Source organism: Mustela nigripes, chromosome 17 (genome assembly GCF_022355385.1).
Source record: "Mustela nigripes isolate SB6536 chromosome 17, MUSNIG.SB6536, whole genome shotgun sequence".
Taxonomy (NCBI): domain Eukaryota; kingdom Metazoa; phylum Chordata; class Mammalia; order Carnivora; family Mustelidae; genus Mustela; species Mustela nigripes.
Window position 1 is genome coordinate 3,268,511 of NC_081573.1, and position 13,210 is coordinate 3,281,720.

A 13,210-nucleotide genomic window follows, 5' to 3' on the forward strand; every position below is an offset into this window, starting at 1 on the left:
CTGTACCCCTGGGGATAAAAATATGTTTATAAAAAATAAAAAATTAAAAAAAAATACAGCACATTTAGAATTTATCTCTGAAGGAAACTATAAACAAATATGTCAAAATGTTAACAAGTAGTAATTCTGAATGCTGGACGACACAGTTCACCCTTAAACAGAGGTTTGAACTGCACAGGTCCATTGATCCATGGATTTTTTTTTCAATAAATACAGTATAGTACTATAAAAAAAAGGTACCTAAATATGGGTGTGGCTGCATTCCTTTACACTTCTTCTAAAAACAGAGGGTGCACTATATTTGCCTCTTGTTCTGTAGTTTGCAGACTCCTTATCTACACAAAGGAATTAAGAGCACCAGAATAAGTATATGTGTAGATTAAAAATGTCTTCCTATTTTTAAAACTCTTTAAAATACAGCAGACTGTTTAAGAAACTAACAGCTTAGTACATATGTTTATAGCATATGTAAAAGTAAACCTATAATAATGATAGCAAAGGGAGAATTGGAAGTTCACATGGAAAGGAATGGTCTGATGCTCTATATGAAAAAGTATCAAGTCACATGAAGGTAAACTGATAAGCTGTGTAGTACACCCCCTTAAGTAAGCACTTAAAAGACAGCTATAGCTAATACCAGTAAACCAAAAGAGATTTTAAACAAAGCTATTTGTAAAAATTCAGTTATTTCAAAGAAGAGAGAAAAAGGGAAAAGAACAAAGGAGACATGATGAAACCAGTAGCAAGATAATTTAAATCTACATAATATCTATAAAGGGAAGTGGTGTAGAGACACCAATGAAAATCAATAATCAACTAATTTTCAATGACTGACAACAATATGTTTCCTACAAGAAATTCACTTTGAAAATTAAAGGACACACAAACACTATTAAAAACATGGTAGCTCTATTAAGATCAAAGTTAATCAAAGAACAAATAATATGACCAGGAGTAATTATTAAATCTATTTCATAATCATAAAGGGATAAATTCAGCAGAATTTAGGATTCAGAGAATCCTAAACCATGCACCCAGAACTTCAAAAGCCCTGAAAAAACATACAGGACCACCATGAAAGACCAATCCACAGCCACAGTCCGGAAATTTAGATGCCCTTCTCTCCATAATAGAACAAGTAGACAGAAAATAAGGACCTAGACAATTGTAACATGAATGTCAAGGAAACCGACCTAATTAACCTTTGTAGAACTGAGAATAGAAAATGTGTATTTTGGCTTTGCCTCTGGTTCCTGCACTGAGCTCCTAAACCCCCTATATTTTCCTAAGTGATAAGAGCACTAGGAGCATCGTTTGTTACACTCAGATGACTCTGGGTGGACTCCTGGGTACAGCTTTTCACCAGAAAGACCAAGCCATGATTAGAAGCTTGGGATTTTCAGCCCCATCCCCACATCTATAGAGAGGAGAGGAGCTGGGAATGGAGTTAATGACTGGTCATGCATATGTGAGGAAATCTTAAAATCCCCATAGTTGGAGGTTTGGAGAGCTTCTAGGCTGGTGAACACAGCTACTCCAGGAGGGTGACACACCCCAACTCCATGGGGACAGAAGCTGCTGCACTGATGACCTTCCCAGACCTCATCCTATGTTTCCCTTCATCTGACTGTTCACCCACTTCCTCTACCATATCCTTAATAAACTGGTAGATGTGTTTCCCTGACTTCTGTGAGCTGTTCCAGCAAATCAAAGCCAATGGTGGGACTGTTGGAACCTCCAATCTATAGCCAGTTGTTAGAAACACAGGTACTAATCGGGACTTGCAACTGACATCTAAAGTGTCTAGCGGGGGTAGAGGGCATCCAGGTAGATGGTGTCAGTGTTGGGATAAATTGTAGGACACCCAGCTGGTGTCAGAGATGCCCTGTTGGTGTTGGGAAAACCTCCACAGGTTTGTGACCTGAAGTGTCAGAAGTGAAGTTCTGCGTGAACAGTAAGGGAGACACAGAGGGAAGTGGCACATGTAGAGGAGAACTGGATTCTTCCCTACACTGGGGGAGGAAAACGGACTTTTTCCTTATAAGAACACTCCACTCAACAAGGGATCATACCCAGTGTTTAAGAGCACATAGTACTATACCAAGGGAAAACATATTCTTGGCCATCAAGCTAGTCTTGCTAAATTTTAAAAGAATTCACATCACAAAATATGTCTGTGACCACAAAAGAATTATGATAGAAACCAGTAACAGAAAAATGTCTGGGAAATCCACAAATATTTGGGAAATAATGACCTCCTTGTGACTAACCCTGGGACAAAGAAGAAATCTGAAATTGGGATGTATCCTGAACTGAATGAAAATGAAAACAGAACATTTCATAATTTGCCACCACAGCACGAGAAACTGAAAACCCCCCTGCAAAAGAGATAGCACTAGAACACCTATAAGTCTAAGGTATCTTTTGTTTGTTTGTTTGCTTGGGGGGCTGGACCAATCAGTGTGAACCTCCTGCTTATAATGGTACGTAAACTGGTAAGTGAGCTCATCCAGTCTGAGGCTTGCTTAGTCAGGTGAAGGCAGCACAGGGAAAGAAGGCAAGTTTCTTGAGATTATTTACAAATATCTGGTTATGATAAGCCAGTTGAGAATGTTATAACTAAGAACACAGTCCACTGGGAGCAGTTAGATTATGAAAGGCAATGTTTATAGATGAATTAAAAATAAATGGATAGTCTAACAGAAGTAGAGAGTATAAAATGGAAACAATGAGGGTGATAATACAGGAAGGGAATTACTGAGAACATGACTTCAAAGGTGGTACAATTACTGGAGATGATGACTTTGGGAGGTTAATGGGTAAGGAGAAAAGAAAAGGTAATTGAATGTACCAGTCAGCTTCCTAGAAGCTTTTCTATGGCAAACAAACAAACTCCTGCATTCTCATGGTCTTACAACAAACATTTTTTCTTCCTCATGTCGCATCTATCACTTCTTGCTTGGTTCTGTCATTTAAGTCTGGGATTCAGGGTAAAACTTGAGTGTGTGTGGGATACACCATTCTAGCACCAGAGAGAAAAGAGGGTTGGGAGCAAACAAATCTTTTAAAGCTTACATTTACAATTAAAATATGACATTCTATTCACACCAAATTGGCCAATCTATAAATTGGGCAAAAAGTGTAATCCCCCCAAAGAGAAGGGTTCCCTAAGTCAAGAGGACAAAGGCCTACTCTCACAAGAGGGTGATAATTAGTTGGAAATGATATTACAATATATGACAATACAGCTTCTAGCAGAAATAATTCTCCCTTCTTTGTTTACACAAAATACACTTACCCTTGTCCCAAAAGAAGAAAAAAAAAAAAACTACCCAGACACGTCTTCAGTCCCATATGGGGGTGACGCAGTAGTCTTGTGAGACTCTTTTTGCTTGAGAGCCTCCAGTGGAGTCCTTCCTCAACACACTATGGTGGAACAGAGACAACCCCCAATAAACCCTCACATTCAGAAAACAGAAGAAAGGAGGGACCCAGTAGTCTCTGGTCCACAGCAAAAAAGGGTAGGAATGAGGAATGATCCTTTCCTCAGCATTTGCTTTTTTCCAGAGAACAGCTGTCTAGTCCCTTGTGCTCTGTGTTTCACTGTTCTGACTTGAGCTAACTACACCAGCTAGAGGATTAGAAACTCTGCCTTCCTCACGTTTCCGCAGCCGCTTCCTTCCCATCAAACTGTACAGTCCCTAAGTTTATTGGTCACCGACAAGATCACTGTTTCCTTCTAATGCAAACCTGGTACTCCATCAACAGTGGGCTCTTTCTAAGTAGTACTTTATATGATCCCGAACAGCTACATTTTCCAGTAGCTACAACCATGTTTTCCAAGACATGCTGAACTCTTCAGATCCCCTTCACGATCCTTGAGTGTCTTAGGGTCCTCCAGCAGAGCCAGGCCTGTGCTTCCTGTTCACTAAGCCACCTTGCCTACGAGGAGCGATTCCACGGGAGACACTAATCAACTGCAGGCTTCTTCAAAGGACATCAGGCCATGTCTTTCGTTTAGACATTGCCATGATTTTGCATTTTAACTTGCTCTGGACCCTCCAATGTATTTTTTCTTTTAAATATCCATTTGTTTGTGACACAGAGAATGAGAGGGAGGGGTAGAGGGAGACGGAGAGAGGCTCTCAAGCAGACTCTGTCCTGAGCACAGAGCCAAATGCAGGGCTCAATCTCTCAACACTGAGATCATGACCTGAGCCAAAACCATGAGTCAGATACCTAACTGACTGTGCCACCCAGGTACCTGGACCCTCAACGTATTTCTTTTTTTTTTTTTTTAAGTTTTTTTTTTTATTTATTTGACAGACAGAAATCACAAATAGGCAGAGAGGCAGGCAGAAAGAGAGGAGGGGAAGCAGGCTCCCCGCTGAGCAGAGATCTTAATGTGGGGCTTGATCCCAGGACCCTGGCGTCATGACCTGAGTGAAGGAAGAGGCTTTAACCAACCCACTGAGCCACCCAGGCACCCCAAGTATTTCTTTTTCTTTTTCTTTTTTTTTTTTTAAGATTTTATTTATTTATTTGACAGAGAGAGATCACAAGTAGACAGAGAGGCAGGCAGAGAGAGAGGGGGAAGCAGGATCCCTGCTAAGAAGAGAGCCCCATGCGGGACTCGATCCCAGGACCCTGAGATCATGACCTGAGCTGAAGGCAGTGGCTTAATCCACTGAGCCATCCAGGCGCCCCACCCCCAGTATTTCTTAATGGTAAGTTTTACCAACTGGAGATGAGGCGCAGTTATATGCAGGTGTGATAACATTTGCAAAGGAAACATTTGCCAAGATCTAGAGACATTTATGTCATCATTGTGGTGGTTCTACTGGTATCTAGTGGGTACAGTCCAGCGGTGCTGCTAAATATCTTCCAGTGCACAGTACAGCTTCATGCATTGGAGCATTATCTGACCCACTGTCAACTGAACAGTACAACTTATACCATGTAAACACCAATCAAAAGAAAGCAGACATGTCATATTAATACCAGATAGATTTCAGAGAAAATAAAGTTACTAAATAAAAAGGGGGACAATACATGGTGGTAAAAGTTCAATCAAGGTGACTTAGCAATCTTGAGTGCATATGCACCAAACAACAGCTGCAAAATATGTGATACAGCAACTCACAGAAACTGACAAGAGAAACAGACGCAGTCACAGTTACAGCCCGAGACTTCAGTACGTGTCTCTCAAGAACTGCTAGAGTGATGATAGCAAATCAGCAGGACACTGATGAATTTCCCACACACACACACCAAGTCACAGGATCTCATCAGCTTTTTGGCAACACCAGCCAGACATAGGAGATGACACATTGTTTTGAGGAACACATGCCAGGACAGATCATATTCTGGGTCATAAAACCCCCTTCCACAAAATTAGAAGAATGGTATCATTGACTGTGTTCACTGACCACAATGGAATCCAGCTACAAATCAAAAACAGAAAGCTAACAGGAAAATTTCCAAACACTTAGACACTATAAACAACTTACCTTCCAATAATCCACAGGTCAAAGAGGAAGACTCAAGAGAAATACACAGGCTGAAAGAAAATGAATATACAACATGTAATAATCTGTGAGGTGTAACTAAAGCAGCACTGAGAGGGAAATTGATAGTACTCAATGTTTACACTAGAAAAGGGGGAAAATAATCCATGAATAATCTAAATTGCAGTTAAGAAATCAGAGCGGAAAAAAATAAACACAAACCAAGCAGAAGGAAGGAAATAATAAAGGCAAGAACAAAAATAAGTAAAATTGAAAACAGGAAAACAACAAAGAAATAAAGAGCTGACTCACTAAAAAAAAAAAAAAAAAAAAATCCACAATTCACTAGCAATTTACCAAAGAAAATAAAACATAAATTACTTGTAGCAAATTAAACAGGGAGCCTGCAGACATCAAAAGGATTAGTAAGGGACATATACAAAACTCTACACACATATACTTGAAAACTTAGCTGAAATGCAACAATTACTCCGCACATACACCACAAATCACCCATGCGAAATAGGTAATAGGAATACTTTGAATTGCAATTGCAAAGCAAATGTGTAATCTCAGAATACCTTCCCAAAAAATAAACCTGCAGGGGCACCTGGTTGGCTCAGTGGGTTAAGCCTCTGCCTTCAGCTCAGGTCATGGTCTCGGGGTCCTAGGATTGAGCCTCGCATCGGGCTCTCTGCTCAGTGGGGAGCCTGCCTCCCCCCCTCTCTCTGCCTGACTCTCTGCCTACTTGTGATCTCTCTCTCTGTCAAATAAATAAATAAAAAAGAAATTGTTGCATTACAGGGATTTAAAAAATAATAATAATAAAATAAACCTGCAGGCACAGTGAGTGGTGAGAGTTTAGTTAATATTGGTGCCTCATTATCCATTTTGTGGGGCCAGGTGGCCTGTAGGGACCTTGAACTGACACTAGCTCCTCCCTTGAGCACATGCCCTAGATAACAGCCCACAGAGTCACGGGCAATCGTTGGTTCCAGATACAACTCTTCCAGCCATCCCTATGATAACCATTCTCCTGCACCTCCTAGGGACTTCCCTTTGGCCCCTTTAGATAAGACCCCTTCCCACCCCCAAAAGCTTACCAAAACCCTGCTGTGTTTGGTTTGAATTGACCAATGTGGTCTTACCCCAGGACCCCAAAGCATTCCACTGAGGGACACTAATAAAGGCATGTGGCCTAGGTCCTGGCCTAAGGTTGCTTTCTGCGTGCTGCCATAACCTCCTCATATGACCCCTACAGGTGTATAGAAAAGCTCCCCCAGATCTGTGAGAAGCAAACTTAACTCAATTCACTTTCCCTTATAATCTGTTACTGAACAATGGCTCACCATCTCACATCGAGGGCTCTACTAAACAAATGTTAATACAACCAAGTCACAGCAGCAACACAATAGACAATTCTATCAAACTTACAGATAATCAACAAATTTAACACAATTTCTTTCAGAAAATAGAAGGGAAGGCAATACTTTTCCCAACTAAATTTCCAAGGCCGGTATTAGCATGATACCAAAACTACACAAAAACATTAAGGGGGAACAAAAGATAACTACCAACTAAATCCCAAATGAAGATGCAGAAATTCTTAGCAAAATATTAGCCATAGAAATCAACAATACAGGGGATTGTACACCATGACCAAACTGGTTTGAGGGACAGAGGGCAGTTTCAAATTCCAGTCAGTGTAACCCACCATGTCTGTTAACAGGCTGGAGAAGAAAAATCACAGATCCTGTCAACTGATACCGAAAAAGCATTTGACAAAATTCAATATCCATTTACAATATAAGCTTTCAGAAAACTAGGAACAGACGGACATTTCCTCCACTCAATAAAGAACTCCTACAAAAAACTTACAGCACACATCATACTTCATGGTGAAAGACTGAAGGCTTTGCCTGCAGAGACTGGGAACAAGGCAAGGATGTCTACTCTCACCATCGATATTTGACATGTTACTAGAAGTTCAAGCCAGTGAAGCAAGGGAAGAGGAATAAACAAAAGTGATGGATAAAAGGAGGATAAAATATTGTGTCCATTTGCAGAAGCCATCATGGTTGTGGTAGGCTGAATAACACCCCCACCCTAAAGGAAGGGCGTGTCTCATGCCTGTAACATGGGAGGGTAACCGTAAACGTTGTAAGGGAGATGCAGATGTGCTCTGGTGAAGATCGTGAGATGAGAGATTTTCTGGGATGGTCTGGTAACCGCAGAATGGTCCCGAGGGTCCGTATAAGAAGAATGCAGGTAGAGTTAGCCAAGCAGAAGTCGGTGAAGTGATGGAAACCAAGGGGCAGAGCTGAACAAGCCCTAAGATGCTAGCCTGCCGGCTTCTGAAGATGGAGGAAGGGGACCAAGAGGCAGAGGATGTCAGCATTCCGGATGTGGGAAGGTAAGGACAGAAATTCTGACCTGCAATATCTAGAAGGAGCACAGTGCTCTGGTTCCATAATGTAGAACGGGCCTCCGGAACTGTAAGAGAATAAACTTGTCAGTTTAAGTCGTTCAGGTCGTGGTAATTTGTCACAACATCAACAGGAACATGTCTGAAGTTGTATATGTAGAAAATCCAAAGGAATGTACAAAAATGTGTAGAAAAAGTAAAATTTGCAAGGTGTTGAAATACGAAAGCATGCAAACATCTTTGGCATTTCTGTATACTAGCAGTTTATACCTTGAAACTGAAATCAAAAATACAGTAGTACATGCAGAATTGCTCAAGGAAGAAAAAGTAGAATACGAAGAGATGTTCCAGGGCAGGGTCCCCTGGATCTGAAAGATACCGGTCGCTGGGAAATGGCAGAGGGACCCAGGGCATTTGGTAATGCGGATTATCCCCTTGTCAGAAACTACAGTTGGAATCTCCATGACTGTCTTACATCATTATATTTTCATTTACTTCACCGTGTGTTTGTTAACCTCCACACACTTGATTTTCAAGCACCTGACCATGGCCAACCCTCAGTAAGAGATTTCACTTAACCATCTGGCCTTTCAAGTTATTTAAGACCTGAAAGAACTCTTCATATTTTGTACCCACTTTCTTCCTGTCCCTGCCTTGCATTCATTTTCATGTCACAGAAGTCACAAAGCATCCCACTGATTTGTGTATCCCTTGCAAAATGGGAAAAATGTAAACTACACATATAACCTGGGTCACAATGTGTGGAAGGAAAATTGTATTTTTTAAAATGGGGGGAGGTGACCTGGGTGGCTCACTCACTTAAGGTCTGCCTTAGGCTCAGGTCACAATCCCCTGGGATCAAGCCCCACAGAGGGCTCCTGGCTCAGTGGGAAATCTTCTTTTCCCTCTCCCTCTGCCTACTGTCCCCCTGTCCCCCCTGCTTGTTCTGTCAAATAAATAAAATCTAAAAACACATTTTACTACAATTGAAAAGGGATCATGTAACATATTACTTAAGACCCTAATTCAAAGTTGAACTTTTAAAATCATTTGGAAAATTGCTTCTAGTAATATTTATTATCTAATAAACATTTCCAAACAACTTGCATTAAACCTATGTAAAATACCTTAAGGCAATTTATCTAAATAGTATTTTATAAGCATTTTCAACAACTGTATCATATAATGGAACCTATGTGTAAAGGAGGAAAGGGAATGTAATAAATTATTAGCATGAAGAAAATCTTGTCTTTCCCAACCAAGAAATCAGGAATTTCAAGAGTAAATATTCAGTGTTTTACTACGATGGTTGACTACTGACACTTTTTTGTTTTTAAGATTTTATTTGAGAGAGACAGCATGAGTGGGGAGGATCAGAGGGAGAAGCAGACTCCCCACTGAGCAGGGAGTCCGACATGGGACTCGATCCCGGGATTCCAGAATCATGACCTGAGCTGAAGGGGGTAGCTCGACCAACTGAGTCATCCAGGCACCCCGACTACTGACACTTTTAAAGCTCACTACACCCTCTCTTCTGCCCATTTGGGCAAGGTGATAAAAGCCTGGGTGCTCCCTCCTTTGATGCCAGCTGGAAGGTCAAACCACAGCAGGCACCTTCACCCAATCCCCGTCCCACCCAGTAACCACAGTTAATACACCAAACAGGTCACCGTTTCCTGTTCTCCCAAGTCATTCTTGGATCACCTTGGCAGTCTACTGTGAAATCTTCATCAGGTAACACATGTTCTCATAATGCTTTTAGAGCACGGCATCACTAGTCTTGATAGCCAAAGCCAACGTTGGTTAGGGTTCCACCTGTTCCACTGGGTGGCCACAAGTGCGAATCAACAAGAAGTGTACTGGGGGGTGTATACATGAAATTTCTAGTTTCTCTATCAAGCAATTGTTCCCATTATACACTGTTCATCCTAAATTTTTTCATGGGTGCTCCAAGCTCAAAATAGATTATTTTTAGCCTAATTTCTGAACTTATTTTATTTCTGGATTTTTCATGCTTACTATCTTCCTATTTTCACTTTATTTAAATTAAGGTGTATATCATGGGTTTTATTTGGGCACATCATACATGAAGATATATAATCATACAGTGAATATTCATGAGTGGGAAGGCAGGTTTTAGGGAATCAGAGCGTTGAACTTGCATTGCTATGCCTTTTCTTCACTGCCACATAAATATCCTGGGGCAGAGTATGCAGAGAATAACTCTAGTGTAACGTGTGAACATATAATCCCCAAACCGTTCTTTGATCCCATCATGGAGAGAAATTGTTACAGATTCCTTCAAGCTTGAGAGCCTAATGGTGCACTGACAGTGTGTACGAAGTACTCTACAGACATGGGATAAACTTTTGGAAAAAGAACAGGACTCATTCAAGGTTATGGTGAAAATTATTTAAACTTTATTAATTAGCATGAGAGCTATGATACATTTTGAAGAAAACAGTAGCTAAATGTAGTGGCAGGAATTAACTATGAATCATGAATATAACTGTTCTGATTCTTTTTTTAAAAAAAGATTTATTTGTCAGAAAGAGTACACTTTGAGGGGGTGGGCAGAGGCAGAAGCAGGCTTCCTGCTGAGCAGGGAGCCCAATGCAGGACTTGATCCCAGAACCCTGGGATCATAACCTGAGCCAAAGGCAGACACTTAACCAAATGAGCCACCCAGGCGTCCCTACAGTTCTGATTCTTCCCATTCCACTGCCCTCTCAGGTAACTGCTCTCTTCAATTTCCAAGAAAAGGGAAATCTGTCGTTAATAATATGCCAACCTGTCAATGACAGTATAGAATGGCTATTACCATCTTCCCCTGCGTTGTTTCTACCACATAATCAGTCCCTAGGAAACAAACTCTCACTGTCCTCCGTGAAAAGGCCAGTCCCTATAATTCCTCTAGAGAAGGGGGCCCTGAACGTAACAAACACAAATTAGATGGAGGCTATGCATTATTCTCTGCCCCTCCCCCATGCAAATTCACACAGTACCAAATCTGACAACTCAGTGTCCTTGCTGGTCCAGGGAACGTGATTATGAAGAAGTCACACCCAGTGAAGCAGGTCCCTTCATATTATGAGTCCTCCTCAGAGACCATCAGGAAGGGCCTACAAGGAAGGTTTAAGATCAAGAGATTTCAAACTTCAGGTTGAAACTCATAAATAGTAATGCAGCATTTTCAACAAGTAAGTATCTTATATACAGAAAATAATGAGCTACTTCCACTCGTCCTTGTTTCCATGATACAGGAATTTTAACATTTTTTGACATAATTATTCTGCAGTAACATTTCAGGTTAATTGCAGAGAACTAAAGACTTAATTATTCCACTTATTCTTGGATTCTCTGGCATGGGTATGTCAACTGGTCAAAACATGTATCGGATTTGTAAGACTTCTCCCCGGTACGACTTCACTGGTGAATCCTGAGGACACACAGTTCCTTAAAGGCATTTCTGCATTTGGCATATTTGTTGTAGTTTCCCCTGGACAAATTCTCTCATTACTTCAGAAGTCTGAACATTTGATGAAATTTGATGATGACATTCTTCACATTTATAAGTTAGCTCTCCAATATAAATTCTCTGATGTTCCACAGTTTTGACACTGGGGCAAAAGCCTTAGCATACACATTATTTTTGTGTGGTTTCTCTGACAGATGTAGACTCTGACGTCATTGTGAGGCCCAGATAAGAGCTCCACCACACTTACATGGTTGCCCTTCAACATGGACTCTGTTGTTGCAAAGTATCTGGAACTCAAGGTAAGGGCTCTGCCACACTCGTTGCATTCATAATGTATTGCTCTAGTATATTCCCCAAATTTTTGATCTTTGGGTAAAATCCTTGCCACACATGCTACCTTTGTGTGGTTTCTTTACCGGGTATTAACTCATATCTAATGAAGAGTACTAATTTAAAACTTTGCCACACTTGTTACACTTGTAAATATGAACTATTCGGTGAACCCTGAGTTTAAAGCAATACCTAAAAGCCTTGCCATGTTCAGTACATTTGTAAGGTTCTCTCTAGTATGGATTATCTGATGACTGGTAAGGTGTGACCCTCCAGTGAAAGCTTTGCAACACACAGGGCATTTGTAAGTTTTCTCTCCAGAATGGATTCTTTGGTGAATCCTGAGGTCAGACCATTGTCTGAAAGCCTTGCCACATTCAATACATTTGTACGGTTTTTCTCCAGTATGAATTCTTTCATGAAGACTAAGGTGTGAACCCCTCCTAAAACCCTTGCCACACTCATTACATTTGTAAGGTCTCACACCTGTATGGATTCTCCAGAGATTTACAAGGTGTGAATTTTGACTGAAGACCTTCCACACTCTTTACATTTGTAAGGTTTCTTTCCAGTATGGATACTCTGATGAAGTGCTAGGTGTGAATTTTGACTGAAAACTTTGCCACATACATTACATTCTTTTCTGTATGGATTATCTGATGTGTACTGAGGTGTCAGCCCTAAGTAAAAGCTTTGCCACACTCATTGCATTTGAAAGGTTTCTCTCCAGAATGAATCCTGATGTCAGACCACTGTCGAAAGGTCTTGCCACATTCAGCACATGCATATGGTTTCTCTCCAGTATGATTTCTTCCATGATGCCTAAGGTGTGAACGCCTGGTAAAGGTCATGCCACATTCACTACATCGGTGAGGTTTCTCTCCAGTATGGATTACCTGACGGTAAGTTGGGCTTGACTGCACACCAAAGGCTTTACCACATTCACTACATTTATATGGTTTCTCCCCAGTATGGATTCTCCAATGTCTTGCTAGGTGTGAATTTTGACTGAAGACCTTCCCATATATATCACATTTATATGGTTTCTCTGCTGTATGGATTATCTGATGTCTAGTGAGGTGTGAGCCCTGAGTAAGGACTTTGCCACACTCGTGGCATTTGAAAGGTTTCTCTCCAGCATGAAATTCTTTGGCAGATCGTGATGTTAGACCATTGTCTAAAGGCCTTGCCACATTCAGTACATTTGTATGGTTTCTTTCCAGTATGACTTCTCTCATGATGCCTAAGGTGTGAAGCCTTGATAAAAGCCTTGCCACATTCATTACATTTATGAGGTTTCTCTCCAGTGTGGATCATCTGATGGCTTATCAGGCTTGAACGCACAACGAAAGCTTTGCTGCACACATTACATTGTATGGCAATGACTCAGTATGACTTTTCTGATAGTCAACCAGGCTTGAATTCTGAGTAAAAGCTTTACCACACCCATTACATTTGTGTGGTCTCTCT

General features: G+C 40.9%; 1 protein-coding gene across 1 annotated transcript; it reads right to left on the reverse strand.

Annotated features, from left to right (window-relative positions):
• Positions 1-12,420: 12,420 nt before the first annotated feature.
• On the reverse strand, positions 12,421-12,978 carry LOC132005849 (zinc finger protein 665-like). The gene has a single exon (XM_059383359.1). The coding sequence runs from the start codon at positions 12,976-12,978 to the stop codon at positions 12,421-12,423; it is 558 nt and encodes a 185-aa protein (XP_059239342.1).
• Between the last annotated feature and the right edge of the window lie 232 nt (positions 12,979-13,210).